At 45.1% G+C, this 17,767-nt stretch overlaps 1 protein-coding gene across 1 annotated transcript in view; it reads right to left on the bottom strand.

Moving 5' to 3' along the window:
• MMRN2 (multimerin 2) overlaps positions 1-17,346 on the bottom strand; it is a 59,522-nt gene extending 42,176 nt beyond the window's left edge. The window contains exon 1 of the mRNA XM_019555698.1: positions 16,789-17,346. Within this exon, the coding sequence (XP_019411243.1) occupies positions 16,789-17,054 (266 nt within the window). The 5' untranslated portion in view covers positions 17,055-17,346. The remainder of the gene's footprint in view (positions 1-16,788) is intronic.
• Between the last annotated feature and the right edge of the window lie 421 nt (positions 17,347-17,767).

Here is a 17,767-nt window from a genome sequence, read left to right as displayed (position 1 = left end):
CTGCATCACACCTGTTAAGGCATTCCCCATCCCCATACTTATGTGCTCACTGTAGCTCATTGCTGCAGCAAAATTCCATGGCACAGCTGTTAGGAGGCTCATGGACTGTGCATCCCCCACAGCCAGCACATGCACAGTAGATGACTTTCCCTCTGCTCAGCTGGTTCTCTCTCTCCCCAACAGCCAACACATGTGTCAGTCTTCTGTGAATATACCTCATCAACATGGCTTATTCATTAGCACTAGGAGGGTAGGGAACTTTCTTCTCATTCCAAAATTCTTGCGGCACACCAGGGAGCTCTTCATGGCACCCTGGTGTGCCGTGGCACACCAGTTGAAAAGGACCAGCCTAAACTACTGGGATGGGACCTCATTTGGCTGAAGGTATGTTACAGGGGTCATGTGATCACCCTTTAAGCTACTCATATGGTATCATAACAGAGAACTGGAGGCAGTGATTCACTATGCTTGTGGCTTACTTTGGTCAGTTATTAACATTGAAGTTGGGTAAATAAGGGAAAAAATACTTGCAAGTAGTTTGACAGGTTCTAAACAGAATTCCCCTTTGGGATAGACTATATGTACAGTCCTTTCTGTTCACTTCCCCTGAATAATCATTCATGGAATGTCAACCTTTACTTGTATATTACTAGTAGAATCTGAACAGTGTAAAAATGCCACATTTTGTTTTTACTATTAGAGCTGTGCGAAACAGCACCATTTCATTTGGACTGCTGTCTCACCATTTCGACAGGACAGTATTTTGTTTCATTTCAAGGCACTGTTCCATTTCATTTAATTGAAACTGTTTTTCTGTTTCAACGCTGTTTTAACGTTTTGCCCATAGGCTATAGTGGGGAAACACAAAACTGCCTATTACTTTGTCATTTTTTGGCAGATTTAGATGAAAACTGCAGAGATGGTAGCCTCTTCTGAGGGCACAAAACCTTCCACGTTTCAAGGAGATTGGTATAGGGGTTTCTGAGAAACTGCACCTCACACTGCTGACAAGCAGTGGTGTGACTGTGTGTGTTAAGGCACGCCCTCACTGGCACTGGGCCCTCTACATGACATGGTAGTGTGCCCCAGTGAGGCTTCCTGCTCCCCTACAGCCTCAGCCCAGTCCAGTGCTTTAAATGACAACAGGTAATTAGTAAGCAGCACAGTACCACCAGCAGCATCTCAGGCAGCCACACTGTCACAGTCAATATCAGAAAAGTGCTTCCCCCTCTTCTCCTTCCCTCTCCTTATTTTCTGTTTTCCTTCAGGCAAACCCAGCTTCAGTTTTGAAACTCGAAAAGTTTCAAAACTTTTTAAATGTTTCAACTGCCCTTGTTTCATTTCGAAGCTGTTTCAAAGCCTCTTGTTTCATTTAGATTTTGCTGTGTTGAGCTCGAAACAAGTCAAAACAGCATTGAAATGAAACAGCTGGCAAAATTTCGCACAGCCCTACTAACTAGCCATATCTTTTTAAAGCAAAAGATTTAAAAAGATCATCAGATTTCAGCAAAGTGTCCATTTTTCAAGTTATGACTGAATTAAAATATAACTACATTTGCAAGTAGTTTAACGTCCTATTTGCAAATATATGCCCATCTCTGTTCAATAGCTTGCTTCAGTAACAGTGTCTATGCTCACAGAATCCCTTCCCCCCTCAGGCTCCCCTAGCACTCCAGCCGCATCATCCAGCCCCCCTGTTAGCTCAGGGGACCCCACTCCCAAACCAAGTTTGGCAGGGTCCCAGGGAGGGGAGCAGCAGCCAAGGGAAGAGAGGGAGCGGTGGATCCCTGTAGCTGCCTCACCCCTCCAGCCCTCACCTTCTCCTGCTGGAGCCTGTCTACCTGAGGACCACCCCATAGCTGACTGGGTGCAGGCCCCCTCCAGGTGCAAAGCCAAGAGGAAAGCCCAGGTGCAGCTGGAGCCCTCTGAAATGGAGGACCCCTCCTCCCCTCCCAAGACCACCACATGGGGGGAAGCACCAGCCTAGCTTCCCGGGGCCTCCCTGGCTGTGCCTGACACCCCACCCTGGGAAAGATCAAATGAGTTTCTGACCATTAATCCTTGTTTTTCTTTGGAGCACTCTGGTGAACAGACGTTCTCCCAGATCCTGATGTACACCCCTTATATACTTATAAGCAGCCACAGGTCCCCCCTGAGCCTGCACTTTTCCAGGCTGAAGAGTCCCATGGCTCTCAGCCTTTCTTCATAAAGCCTGTTCTTTTGCCCTCTGATCACGCACATGGCTCTCCTCTGGATTCTCTCAAGCTTGCCAACATCCTTCTTGAATTGTGGAGCCCAGAACTGGATGCAGTACTCCAGCTGCAGCCTCACCAAGGCCAAGTACAGGGGGAGGATGACATCCTGAGATTTACTTGAGAAGCATCTATGGATAAAAGCCAGAGTTTTGCTTGCTTTGCCAGCTGCAACATTGCATTGGTGGCGCATGTTCATCTTGTGGGCATGCTAGAAGAGAGGGATAGGCTACAACTAGAACTGGACAGGTTACAGTGGTGGGCAGATGAGAATGGGATGGGTTTCAGTACTGACAAGTGCAAGGTACTGCACCTGGGGAGGAAGAACAACCAGCATACCTACAGGCTGGGGAACTCACTTGTTGTCAGCACAGAGGCAGAAAAGGATCTTGGAGTCACTATTGATTCCAAGATGAACATGGGCTGCCAATGTGGGGATGCAGTCAGGAAGGCTAATTGCATCTGTAATGTATCCATAGATGCATCACGAGCAGGTCCAAGGAGGTGATCCTCCCCCTCTATGCGACATTGGTCAGGCCACAGTTGGAGTACTGTGTTCAGTTCTGGGCACCGCACTTCAGGAGGGATGTGGACAGCATCAAGAGGGTCCAGAGAAGGGCCACTCGCATGACCAGGGGGAAGAGAAGACTGAGAGGGGATCTGGTGGCTGTCTATAAACTTTCCAAGAGGGACCAGCAGGCAATGGGAGAGTCCCTGTTCCCCTGAGCATTACCGGGGTAACAAGGAATAACAGCCATAAGTTAACTGAGAGTAGATTCAGGCTAGATATCAGGAGGCACTACTTCACAGTCAGGGCAGCTAGGATCTGGAACCAACTTCCAAGGTAAGTGGTGCTTGCTTCTACCCTAGGGGTCTTCAAAAGGAGGCTAGATAGACACCTTGTCGGGGTCGTTTGACCCCAGCATTCTTTCCTGCCCAGGGCAGGGGGTCAGACTTGATGATCTGCTTAGGTCCCTTCTGACCCTGCCAACTATGAATCTATGAAGTCTCTTTCAACCGTTGTGCTGGCAAGCATAACACTGCTAAGCCTATAAGTATGCTGCAGGATTTTTTTCCCCAAGGTGGTATACCTTGCATTTATCGATACGGAACGTCATCAGGTTTGCATCTGCCTGGATCACTAGCCTGTCCTCAGATGTGGACACTATGCCCCAAAATTTAGTGTCATTGGTGAACTTAGCCAGTGTGCTTCTGACACCAATGTCCACATCGTTGATAAGGATGTTAAAAAGAACCGGTCCAAGGACAGAGCCTTGGGGGATGCCACTGAACATGGAGCACCATGGTGATTCACTACCATTGACCACTACTCTCTGGGTCTGACCTCGGAGCCAATTACCCAGCCATCGGACTATGGCAAAGTTGAGGCCACAGTTGGCCAATTTTTCCATGAAGAGGTTATGGGACACCAAATCAAAGACTTTTTTAAAGTCCAGATATATGACGTCAATCTCTTCTCCCCTGTCCAGGTGATATGTCACCTGGTCATAGAAGGAGATGAGATTGGTCAGGCAAGACCTACCCATGACAAACCCATGCTTGCTATCCCTCCCTTGAGGAGCAACCACTCCTCTTGGACTCCTCTTCCTGTCGAGTCGTGGTCCCTTAGGGCCTCGACAATGAGCCTCCTGAGCTTGTCAAAGTCAGCTTTCCTGAAGTCAAGGACTTCTGTATTGCTGACTGACTTGCCAGTTTTGTGATGGATAGTAAAGGTGATCAGCTTGTGATCACTATCACCCAGCTTTCCATCGATTCTTAGGTCACTGACTAGGTCATCCCCTTCGGCCAGTACCAGGTCCAGCAACGCTTTATGTCTCGTCAGCCCATATACTCAGGTAGAGCTCATCCACGCACGTGAGAAAGCTTTGTGACCAATCAGATTTGGCTGAGTTCTCTTTCCATGACGTGTCCAGGTAGTTAAAGTCTCCCATGACAGCCATGCACTGAGAGCGAGTAGCCTCAGCCAGTTTCCTGGTGAATTCCTGGTCCTGCTCTTGTTTCTGGTTAGGAGGTCTGTAGTAGACCTGCTTGGTGAGGGCATAGCTGGGGCACTTCAGTGTCTGAGTCTGTACTCCACCCTCATCCCACAAGCCACTAGGGACCTCAGCTGGTGGCTCCCCCAGGCATGCATGTTGCGAGCTTCACAGACACCCATGTCTCCTGTCCATTCTGTAGGCAGAGTTCATGCTGGCACACATGACCCTCGAGTGCAACAGGCTGCAGCCCCTCAACCTCCATAACCTCCTCCTGATGTTCTGGCTGAATTTCACCCCCCGCCATTTTGTTTTTGGTCACCCCATTCACAGCCCCACCAAGTCCCAGGACCTCTGGTTAACCTCCTTCTGGCGCTGGCCACGTGGGCCCTGTATTTGACCAGGAAGGAGGCTTTGGCCAGGAAAGTGTCCAGAGACTGTGTGGCCACTTTCCTCTCACTTGTCTATGCACATCTCTGGGCAGAGCACCAGTGACTCTGTCCACTGGCTCCTTGGATGCCTCTGAGGACCAGTGGGTGTGGCCCAGGGAACTCTGCTTGGTGTCCCCCTCAGGCACACTTATTTTCATGTTTTGACCCTCTGACCGACACAACACTCCTATCCTGTTTTTTTCATTAATTGTCCCAAGAATTTAGTTGTACCACTCACTCATTAGCTACACATGGGGTTGCTAGTTAGTTAGGTGGGCCTTAAGGCCCACAATATTTTAATGTTACAAATTCAAAGACAGGAACTTCTGGGGCCCAGCCAATTGGTACCTGTGGACACTACCCCTGGTGCCAGCTGGATTGCTGAAGCAGCCCTGACAGTTCCCTGCACCCTCTACCCACTGCAGCAGTCTGACAGTGAGGGATGCGGCCTGGATGTGACCTGCTGCCCCCTGCGACAGCATGCCAGACTCAGATGGGGACTGCATGGCCATTAGAGGCATCTGCACCTCTGGGCCAGCTGTCAGTAGGCTTTGTGCAGCACTGCTGCCATTTGTGCCACCGCCTGGCCATCTGAGCAGCTATCACCCAGCAGATGTTCTCAGCGGGTGGCCTGCTTTGAACTGTGACAGTACGTCCTCCTGGCCCCAAATTGCCAGGAGGTCAGCCACCTTTGCTGGGTCCTTTGTGCCAGCTCTGAGCAGGCTTCTTTGCCTGGGTACTGCCACTTGGCTCACTAGCAGGAATTCTGGTGCTCCCTATTTAAAAACTGCAAAATCCTTGATTAAAAAATTCCAACATCACTCTTTAAAATACCCCCAAATCCATGTTCTTCCATAAGTAAAATAAAAGACCACTATATATATATATAGAGAGAGAGAGAGAAAATTAGTTGGGCAATGTTTTATTGATATATTTACAATTTTAAAGCAATTTGGAAGCCTCCCGAGGCTGGAAACAAGCTGGAGAATGAGCAAGGGGCTGGAGACAAGCAGAAGAACGAGCAAGGAGCTGGAGTAGAACAGGGGAACAAGCAGGAGGCTGGAGATGAGCAGGGGAATATCTCTAGCTTGTCTCCAATGGCTCATCTCCATCTTCCTCCAGGGGTTTGTCTCCAGCCTCCACCCCCAACACTGCACAACCCAGCCCCAGCCTCTCAGCACTCAACAAAAAAAAAAGCCCCTTACTCACTAGCTATAGCAGTGGCCACTGGGGCCACTGGGAACTCATGGCAGAGCCTCCCCACATGGCATGGGGGGCGGCAGCGGGGATCGGCCCCAGCTGCTTAGCACCTGTGCTGCCATTTCCCTATGGTGCAGTTGTAGCATAGCTTGGCAGGGCACCACATGCTGTTTGGGACCTGGGACAGCTCCAGTTGCCACCTGGAGCCTGGCGCTGCTCAGCCCCAGACAGTGTGCGGAGCCCAACTGCACCCACACCTTGGGGCAGTGGCAACATGGGTGCCAGGCAGCAGGCTTGATCCTCAATGCCCCGTGCCACATAGTGGGGCTCTGCCATGAGTTCCCAGTGGCCCCAATGTCTGCTGCTACAGCCTGAGTGCGGGGCTTTTTTTTTTTTTTTTGAGAGCCAGGAGGCTGGGACTGGTTGGGGCAGCCAGCAGGGAGCTGGGAGCAGGTGGGGCAGTGACCAGGGGGCTGGGGGAGCATGCAGGGGCTGGGGCTGGGCAGGGGCCATGATTAGGGAAGCAAGCTTGGGCTGGGGCCAGGCAGGGGTCCCTCCATGGTCCCCTCCCCCCTTTTCCAGCCCCCTCCACCCCTACTTACCTGGCACAGAGCCTAGGTCCCAGTTACTGCAGCCTGCACCGCTGCTTGTCCTGCACAGGCAGGCAGCGTGCTTCAGCACTGGGGCAAGGACCAGCCATAGAGATGCTCTGGCTGGCTACCAGAATGTCTCTGTGGAGGACCTGAGCCTCTGGTTGCCTCAGGACATGGTCTGGGACCATGCCTTGCCCTGCTGTTCTGCAGCGTGTTTTGGTTTTTTTGACCCCTGGATATCCAGGGGTCTAATTTTGCCCCCGCGCTCCAAATTTGCAGCATGGGTATTGGTTTTTGGTCCCCACACCTGCCTCTTGCAGCATCTCAAAGGGGTTTTAGATGCTGCAAGAGGCACTTGAGCACTTGTCTGGATGCACCCGTGATAACTAAAGGTAACACCAAAGTGAAGACAAAGCAGTTTGTTGTATTTACAGGACTTAGTGGGTTAAAGTAAACTAAGGTCAAGTTAAAGGTGATAGTGGAACTTAGTATGTGAAGACTACAGCTAATGCAAATATTTTGACTTGTATTAATTATCACATACAGTTCTTACCATGATGTACTAAGCTGAGGTCAGTACTACCCCTTCTATCAAAGTTTGACCTCCTTGCTGACATCCCAGTAAAGTCTATGCAGATGTATCTTCAGCAGCTTCTACAGCAAGCTAGCCAACTTCAATGAATCATCTCACTTTCCTTTAGCTATGAAGACTTAGCATCACATATACCCAGGGTTCTTTACATGTGTGAGGAATCCAGACCCAAAGTTTCTCAGAGAGGAGGAGTTTTCAAGACAAGCATCTGATTAAGTAAACTTCAGCTCATGAAAGCTACTTTGGTTAATTTGTAAGGTGCAAATGTATCCTGTCTTCACTAAGAGAAAGGCCTGAGATCCTTGATATCCCTACCCAAGAAAAATGCCTAAAGAAAGTAATGTGACTTTAAGCTGAAAAAAAGCATGCAGAACTGACCCTGAAATTGTCTTCATTTCTCATAAATTTTATTACCCCTTGTTGAGAACTGGTTTTATTTGGGTTGCTCATTTTCTACTGTTTCTGTTCTGTTAATTTATTTATTTTGAAAAATCATGCCCTATCACTTCAGGTATTCTCTATCTCCATGAGGGTTAAAAAGCTTACTGGACTCTTTAACACTTTATTTTCCCAGAACAGTACAAGATACCAGCAGAGCAATAGTTGGCTCCTCTTCATGATCAAGTTAAAAAAACAACTCCACCTCATAAAAGAACCCCCCATGCACACACAGAAGTTGATTTTTATGACACTTACACAAGAAATTCTCAATCAATCATGCTGGAACTATTCCTGATTTACACCATGTTAAATGAGATAGGAATGAAGCCTTAAAAGCAAAATAAAATAAAGTGGTTTTCAGCTTTTTCTCTTTTGGGAAACTCCAGTTGCCACAAATAGATTTTTGTGGGTTGGTTGAATAAAGGTAAAATATTGAATTAAAGTAATTCACACTGACTTATCCTAGCTTATATAACACCTTTTTCAGTTCTTGGATTTGCAGAAAGTAAAAGGCTGTGAACTCTTTTAAAAGTCATACTGTGTCTGAGTGGGAACAAAGCTTGCCGTAATAAACACTGATTTTTTTTATGTAAGTATACAAATAGCATGTGCTTTGTCAGTAGATCAGTAAATCTGCTTGTCCTTAGGGTGTGTCACCGAAAGGTTAGAAGAAAAAAAGACTGCTCACTGAACAAGCTAAATACTGTTGTGTGACTCACGATGCTAGTGACCATATTACTGCCTAACAATGTCTTATTTAAAGAACTTTGCATGCCCTAATCCACAATTAGACAGACAAAGTTCTTTGGGTGAATCTGATATCTTTTATTAGACCAACTTAAATGGTTGGAAAACAATTATTAAGCAAGGTTTCAGGTTCAAAAGCCCTTCATCAGGCAAAGGAAGTTTCTGCAGTTGGTGTGTGCTCTTCCTGGAGTGGCCGGTCCTTGCCCGCACTTTCATGTCAGCACTAGCATATCTCTGTTCATTTTTGGCCATTGATTGCTAAGTCAGAGCTGTTCCCAAGTGCAGGAATGCCTCAAATCAGTTTGGTAATGCCACTGACAGTGGTTCTGTCCTGTCTGCTTTTACAGCCATTGCTGTTCACATTACTCAGAAATGGGGCCAGTTTTCTACGGGTTATATACTGGTGACTGGGCAAAGGACTTCTAAAACTAAATGAACAAACTACTATAGCTAGTGTGGCTAGGGACTATAACAATTGATATCCTGTGTAAACCAGGCTCAGAGGGGGATCTATAACCCACTCTCACCAATAGGTAACATGTGGTAAAGCTGCAGTTTATGCAAACAAGTCTTGCAAATTAGATGCCTTTGCATGTAGCTGGAAGTTTTCACAAGGAAGTTAAAACAAGTGGTATTCTTTAAAGAGCAGGGACAATGCCTATGCCTTGCTCAGTATTCCTTGTCTTAATTAAAGAAATGTTTAGTTTTAACTGAAAATTTCCCAAGGCATAAAGGGAAGTTAGAACTTGATTTGAGTAGGAGCTGGGAGCTTCCACTCTGGGTGCCCCTGAAAATATCCCCCTTAATCTCCATGGGCACTTGTACACACAAGTCATCACAACATGAACGTGACAGAACTGTCATTTGTGTGACATTATTACAGATGCACCAGTTTGGGAGGTGGGGAGAGAGGGAGGTTAGATGAGCTTGCATCATTGCAAACTAAACTACATCCGGACATAGTTTGCAATGATGCATTACAGCTATCAGGTCACTCCTCAGCCATGGGAGACACAGGCAGGCGCCATAGAAAAAGAAGATTGGGCCCCTCACTGCTTCTGCTTTCAGCAGGCGCCTTCTGAGGGCAGAAGCGGCAAGGGGCCTGCTCCTTTTTTATTTTTTTTTTGGTGGAGCCTGCCTGCTTCTCCCACAGCCAGGGAGCGAGCTGCCGATGAGCCAAGCAGCCTCTGAACTGCAGGGGGCCCTGGTCCTTCTCTCCACAGTGGTGGCACCTCCTGGGGCTGCCCAGGTGGGATGACAGTGGGCCGGGTACTGCCCCAATTTGGAGGCATCACTCGGCCCGATCCAACTGTTTTCTGAGCCTGCCCACTGGAAGCATACTGGATGCTGCTCCCCAGGCAGGCTCAGGGAGCAGTTGGATCAGGCTGGATGCTGCCTCTGAACTGGGGCAACATCTGGCCTACTAGCAACCCACCCAGGCAGCCCTGGGGGATGCCGCTGCCACAGAGGGAAGGACCAGGACCCCCCACAGCTCAGGGACTGCTTTGCCCACCAGTAGCTTGCTCCCTGGCTATGGGCAGGCTCCAGCTCCAACAAAATAAAAAAATAAAGATCAGGTCCCTCATCATAATGTGACAGAAAAATTGAAATGATGAGTTTCAATTAAAAATCCACAGTTTCAATTTAGGGGGCATAGAATAAAACCCTGAGGACTAAACCTCCTTCACGTGTACAAGCGCCCCATGATTGTATGATCTATTGCTCATGTACAATGGCTGTTCCCTTCGTTTGTACCATCACTGCCCTACCAGCATCTGAAAGTGCTTTAAAGTCACATCTAATATATTTATACTCAAACTAATTTTATTTTAGACATGTTGTCCAAATAGAAGTTGAGATAGGAGTTTTTAGTAGGCAGCCAGTCCCTCTTTAACTTTGAGGGAATAAACCCTCAAGTCTATGTGAAACAAGGCTGGATTAAATCCAGGGATGTTTTCCTGTAAACGCAGACAAGCCAAATAAACTACTGAGATTAAGCATTGTTCTCACTTCCTCCTAAATAAGAGTGATGGGGAGATTGATTCTTTTTTTTAATCTGCTTCCAACACTTTGGATAGTATCTCTGTCTTTATGTCACCTAAACAAAGTAAACTGGCACCTGACCATTTGTGACCTTTCCAGCACCAGACTTAAATACTGTGTTAAAGGAAGGACAGGGCATATGCTATCATGAGATACATAACACACCTAGGGTGACTTTAGGAAACCTTGCTATAATAAGAAATGGCAATAAGTTAGAATGGTGTACATATGCCCTTAAACATATAAATATAATTATCAAATGAATGAAGATCTTTTTAAAGGTTTTTGCTTTGCTGTATTTAAGGGAATGTAGTTTTAGCCTAAATATGGATGTTCAAAAAAGTTAATTTAAAGTGCTATAAATTAGAGAAGGAATGAACTGAACAAACACTTTTTGGTGGGGGGAATTTCAGATACTGCCCCCACTGGCTGAGTCCAGTAGCTTGGGGGCACTTTCACATGCTTTACAAGAGGCTGCCAGCCCCATGCCCTGCCAGCTGGCAACTTTCAGCAGCAGCTGGAGGAGAGGATGGAGCCTCCATGCTGAGCAGGACCCCAGAATACTGGGTCTGGTCCTGGGGGGACTCAGCTGAATCCACACAGCAGAAGGGTTCCCCCTCCCTCACCCCAGCTTCTTGACAGATGCAGCCAGGAGCTGCAGCATAGGGTGGCTGGCCTGGCTTTTTGCTTTACTGGGGGATGTAGGAAGGGAACCCTCATGCTGCACAGATCAGCCCCAGTTCAGCTCCCACAAAGGCCTAACTCAGCAATCTGGGAGGGTGGGTCCATGTGGCACAGGGGCTCCATTCTCCCACTATTCACCTGGCCATGCAGGGAGGAGACAGAGCCTTTTCTGTCTCCTCTCTGTGACTGCCTGGTGTGGGGGAGGGCTGAGTCGGTGCTTGCCAGGAGCAGAAGAGCACCTGCTAAGAGTAGCAACCCACCCAGTGAGGGCTCCCTGGGATGCCAGAAGAATGCAACTTGCTTTGACTCAGGATGGAATGTGGTACAGACATTAGATAACGCACTCTAACCTAAATCGCTTTAGTTTGATATCACATCCATCCAGGGTTAACTTAGAGCAGAAGCCATTTTTAAATTGCTATATGTGTTGCGAGTATCTGTTCTGTTACAACTGTCAGAGATGACACAAGCAGGGTCCGGGGCCCAGGGCAACTCAGCCTGTGCAGGGCTCCACCCCCAGATGCGAAGAAGCCAGGGGCAGATTTGGCAGCGTGGTCAGGGCGGGTGCCGAGTGGCTGGATGAGAAACTGTTGACAGTGCGGAGTCACCGCACCACTCCACCTGGCTCTGTGGGGCCCCAAAGCGTGGGGCCCCCCAAAGCATGGGGCCCGGGGCGGTCGCCCCAATTCACTATCCCTCCACCCCCCCAGGACAGCCCTGAGAGCTATAAAGTGCATTCTGCAAGCTTAACATGTGGTAAGTATAACATCTGTACCTAGCTTTAATGACTATATTTCCACAGGGTAGAAAGCTGCAGTAGATAAATATTATCTGCATGTTCATGAAAGAGAGAGAGAGATGTCTAAACCACACTACTGGACTTGGCTGAAGACTTGAAAAGTCCAAATCAGGAGCAGCTATGTCTATTCTGTGATGGCAACAATTTCAGCTCTGAAATTGTTTAGTAACTTACTCTTCTAACTCTAACTTCAGATGCTTGGTTTGTTTTAAAAATGAAATTCAAATAAGTCATTCATTAAGACTAAACCATACTGAATCAGAGTTGGCAACTTACTGTTCTATAGGGGTGTGTGAAATGGGCCCTATTCAATTCAGATTTGGATTTGGCCTGAAACAGGGACAATGATTCAACTTGCTGATTCAGATCACTGTCCCCAGTTTGATTCAGCCAAATCCAAATCTGAAGATTCAATGCTGATTTGAAGAATCAGCGATTTGGCCACAGACACAGCTTTAAACGTTTTTTCTGCATACCTCAAGGTACCAGGCACAGCTTGTGCTGGGGCAAATGGAGCATCCCACAGGAGCACAAGGGAGCCCCCCCGCATGCTTGGCGGAGAACCCAGAAGTGGACCGGAAGTATTTCTGGGTCCACTGGGGGGCACAAGGGGACCCCCCATGCCCCCCACCACAGCTCAGTGATCAGCTGTGGGGGGACTCTGAGTACCCCACCAGACCCAGGAGGCACCAGTCACTGAGTCGGGGGAGTGCGGGGGGCCCCCGGTGTGCTCCCCGGAGGACCTGAAAGTGGACTGGAAGTGCTTCTGGTCCACTTCCAGGTCTGCTCCCAAGCACACTGGGGACCACCCCGTGCTCCTGTGGGATGCTCCATCTGCCCCAGCCTGGCAGCATTCATGAGCTGCCTGCTACCTTGAGGTAGGTAGAAAAAACATTTAGAGCTGTGTCTATGTCTGAATCACCGAATCTTTCCAAATCTCTCCTAATTGATTTGGAAGGTTCTGATTTGATTTGGAGAGATTAAAGGGTCTCCTGATTCGATTCAGATTCAGAGATTCAGCCACCAAATCAGGCCAAATCGCCTCTGAATCGAATCAGGGACTGAAGCTTTGCACAGAACCTACTGTTCTATAGAATTACATGAAGGCAAACGCGATCCCTAGCTTTAAATTCTGGGTGATTTTAAACCATTGTTTGATCAGAAGAATTCTTGCTTCGTAGTTATTGAAAAGTAGCTCTTCATTGTTAAAATACATTGAAGTTACATAATGTTTGGTTGGCACCATGTGGTGAATCATAAAGGCAAAGCATTTGCTGTTCACACTGATCTTTGAAAGTCAAATAAAGTCCTTGGCAAAATTCTAGAGTACTGTATTCTAATTTGTTCTGGCCTTGTATATTGTGAATAGTGTACACCTCCTTTTACTTATATATGTCTCATGTCTGAATGGGCAACCAGGTACAGGTGTATCCCCCCTTCACATGCATCTTTTGGACATTTCTCCTTTCTCTTCTACACATGGGATGGTACAACTCAGCGCCATGCCCTACCCAAGCCTGTAACAACATGCAACATTTAACCATCACTAGGAACTGCTTCAAATGATCATTTGTTTAAGCTGAGTTTTAAGGCCATTGAGTGGCCATGAGCAGAGACATACCATGTGTCTGATGTTTTGTCCCTTTCATTTAGCACTGATCTAAGGTTGTCAACTGGCTATATCTTTGTAACAAATACAAAGAGTGTTAAGCTAATGCAGTTTCAAAATCCTGTTTTTCTTATTCCAGAGCCGGGCCATTCCAGAGTCTCCTCATATCTGGCCATGTCCTTAGTCTCCTTTCCAAGCTTCACTTTAACTGTCCATCTCCAGAAGCAGGAAAGCCAAATTAAACAAGAGAATTCTCTGAGCCAACTCTGTATTAGGTCATCTGTTGTATACATTAAGCAAATGGCACAAACATCCCTAATATGAGAAAATGACCAAAAATGTTTTTTTGTCTGTGTTGGATATATGCATAGTCTGGAATCAAATGTTCTGTTTTGCTCTCATGCCCACATCTAATCTGACTAAGGCTGGTGCTGAGGGGATTGTTCACTATAACTCTTTAAGAATCCATGACTTCCCTCCTGCTCTTTATTCTGATCCAAAAATGGGCAAATTTACAGTCATTTATCAAGGCACTGTTTGAGTAAAGTGCTCAAGAAAAGCATTTCTGTAAACAGTGAGTTCACACAGGGCAGAGCTGCTTAAGTTTATTCAAATTAGATCATTTCCTTTGAAAACAAAAAGCCCCTTTTGAGGTAAATTTATCTATTCTGAAGTACTTGTCTTTTTTCCCTTTTGTTCTGTATTTTTCCTCCCTTTTATTCTTTAACGTTTTTGAGAATTCTCTTTATTCTTGAAAATGAGTATGGAGTGGGGAAAGAATGGAAATGAAATATAGTTTTAAATTTTTAACAAAAGTGTGAAAAGTTTAGAAAATATGAAATTGGATCCTAAATTAAAGTTCTGAAATATTGACACTTTTTGTGCAGCTCTTGACATTTTCCACCAGCTCAGGAAAAGATGGTGTATGTGGCTCTAGACAAATCCTATATTATAGGTTAATCAGTTTTCTGAGCAGAGAAACACAATCTTGCAAAACTGATTATTTGCATGCACACAATGTGACTCTGGGGTCAAGAAGAATATAAACCACAGCCCTTTTATTTAAACTCTTTTTGTTAAAATAGTTTTGTTATTTTTGAAGGCGGCTCATTGATGAAGTGACTCATTGAAGCATCTGATACTTGCTAATGAAACACCTCACTGCAGGTGTTACAGCCATTACCAGCCATCTGTTAACTTTCTTTGATTATCTTGGGCAATTTTTACATACTACTCAGTGTGGCATCAAACAGAATATAACATTTTTTTAAAGCGGGAATTATCTTATTTTGTCATGCCCCTGCTTCTTAAATATTCAGGAAAAATAGCAGGATTTGAGATATACTCAGAATTTTTAAGGGTTGGGCATAGATTTAGAGGTACCACAGGACTATTTTCTGCACCCTTAGCAGAAAGCTGACATGGCATTGACATTCCCTTATTTCAAAAGAAAAATTGCTATTGATGGATACTAACTTGGTAGAGAGGCATGTTTTTTACTCATTTTTTGTAGCTGCTTTTACAAAGTTTTATTTCTTTTGCCCTTTATTTACCACCTCCTGCTTAGTCTTATTCATTTCTTTTCTTTTTCTTTAACTGTTCAAAATCAAGTATAGCTTAGCTTGCTGAGGAAAATGCCACTGTCATGCCAAGAATTTGCGTGCACGCTTAACTGGATACTAAGTATGTGAATACACAATCTGTAAGTGCACATCAAGTACAAACATGTGAATGCAAGCAATATGCCAGCACAGGTGACTTTGAGAATCTGAATTGGGAGCTAGAAATTGCCTTTTATCCATAAAAGCAGCATATCTTTCAGTTCCTCTTCAGCTTAACTCTTTGACTACTGTCCAGGCTTGTGGTCCAATATTTAGCACACCTTGTTCTGTAACATAAAAGACATGAGTACTCCGTTTGCTTTGTTTCTGTGTACTAGAATGGCACTGGACATGTTTTAAAGGCAGAAAGCTAAGTTTTAAGGTATACTGAATTGACAGTGTATATCATTATTCAATGATACATCATTCAATGTGTATCATTATCCCTCTGGATATTTCAAGAGTGATACCAAACAGACCCCAAAGAAAAACTGAATGGCTATGATATGGAGCTTGAAGGAATACAAGGGACGGAAGATTTATGGGATGTTAGCATTATCACCAGAGCAGGGGAAGCTTTGAAAGTAGCCAACTACATTTTTGTCTGTGTGAAAGGAAACCACGACATTAGCTGTAGTTGGTGCTTCATCCCCTCCACCCCACAAAAAATGATTTTCCTCAAGGGCATTCACAAAAGAAAAAAAGACAGTACATCCTGAAGCACTGAACCATGAACAGCACTTACCAGGCTGCTGCTCCAGCTGGCCCAGATCCCCCTCTGCAGTACCAGCCAGTGGTATAAAAGATTAATTCAATCTCCTGCCTAGATTCCTTTTTTAAATCATTTAAAAACCTACTTACATACCCTGGTAAACTTTGAAAAGCACAGTTTGAAAATATTTCCCAAAAACACACTTCCCAATCTGGCTTTCTCTTCCCTATAGATTATCACAAATAATACATAACTTTGGAACTTTTCTGCTTCAAAATAAGTTCATTTTGTTGTTTATTTTATCACCCAAATATCCTAATTCTTCTATGCTGGTAACATACCTTCCATCTCCATATCTTTATCCATTTCTAAGGCCAAATTACAGTCTCAGTGTTTTGCTCACAAAAGACTAAAGAGACAAAGGTCAAATATTAAGAACCATTCTCAAATACTAAGAACCATTTTGTGAGGTTTCTTCCTGCCCTACTTTACTATGATCCTATTCTCTATTCATTAGTTGAGATTTATTATCCTCTTTTTAAAAATGTGTTACCCCAGCAAGGAGCAGAAACAAAATCATACAACAAAACTATCCATGTGAGCCAGAAACAATGAAGAGCAAAGTCAGAATGGATACTTCACACATACATACCCTCAGCTGAAATTTCTCTGTACATGCTACTGAGTGAATATCTTCAGATAGAAAATAAACATCTATATATCAAGATCAGTTCCTAAAGAGATGAAGGCACTGGATGAGTGCCCTAATATCACTATTTACTTATCTACTTGAATTATACCTTCAAGCCCCAGCCAAGATTACCCCATAGTGCAAGGTGAAATCTGTACATATAATAAGGACACAGCCCTTCTAGACAGGGAACAAGTACTGAACACAGATCATCCATAGTTGTACCTTCTGCAGAACACCATTTTTTAAAATTTCTGTAGCTACTAAATCAACTTTCGCTCATTCAGACATAGTCTAATCCCTGAGTCTGTTCCTTTTTTATGGGATCCCTTTTCATGCAGACAAGATACTGAGGACATTAAGTATATAAAAAGAAACAGCTTAGTTTTCTGTACTTACCCATTTCTGGGTTGTGAGTTTCCAGCTTCAGAATCATCTTTCTCTCCCTGGTATGAAGGAACGGTGCCTGATGGATGGTCTGGGATGTCTTCCTCAAGCCCTTCTGCTTCCCACTCACCCTCCTGTTGTAGAGGATATGTAGATGTCCTATATACTTGTGCTTTTAAGCTGTGGAAAGAACGATGTTGGTATCCATGATTTCTTGAATTTGTGACCAGCTCCACTACTCTTACTACAATGCAGATGAGCAAAAGCTTAAGTATCATTGTTGTTTTCTCTAACCAGTCACTCCTGCCTCTTGTTCTTTTTCCCACAGCTCAAACTGAGTTACTCCTGAAATTCCTGCTATAATTTTGTTTAAAGTTAAAACTTGGAAAAGAAAAAAAACAGTTGTAACAAAGAGCGGAAGAAACTTTCAACCCTCCCAGCTACTCTGGAAATGTCAAGAGGCCATTAAACAATGTGAAGCTGGTTCCTGTGTAGGGCTCAAAAGAGGCTGAGACAGAGGAAAAATGTGGAGATGGGGTTATTCTTTATTCAGGGAACTTCTGATTTTGGTTGCCTTCTAAACTTATCTGTGAACAGGAACTTAAGTCTTTAACAGCTGACTTCTCCCTGGTGCACAGGAAAAGGATGTTAGCTTTAAAGAAAGAAAAGGAAAAGAAAAAAAATATTGAGCGATGTAGCAGATTCTAAGTTTCACATTCCCAAGCCAGGAAACATATCACAAACCAACCATTTCTAGATCTATTTAAATATCTCTGCTGTGAGTTAAAGGCTGGGACACACTGATTAACATAGTTATACTACATTTGATAAGCTACAGCCAGGCTCACCCATTGGATGGGTGTTACTCAGAGTGGAGGGTAAACTTGGGTAAATGAAGAATAATGAGCAATTTACAAAGATTTCTTTCTCTATCTTGGGTGGGATTTCCAAAAGAATGCAGTGATCATCTAACTCTGCTCCTATTGAAGTC

The sequence above is a fragment of the Crocodylus porosus genome, unplaced genomic scaffold (assembly GCF_001723895.1).
Source record: "Crocodylus porosus isolate Cpor-Errol unplaced genomic scaffold, CroPor_comp1, whole genome shotgun sequence".
Lineage (NCBI taxonomy): Eukaryota > Metazoa > Chordata > Crocodylia > Crocodylidae > Crocodylus > Crocodylus porosus.
The sequence above is the reverse complement of the archived record's forward strand: the minus strand, read 5'-3'. Positions and strand labels throughout refer to the sequence as shown.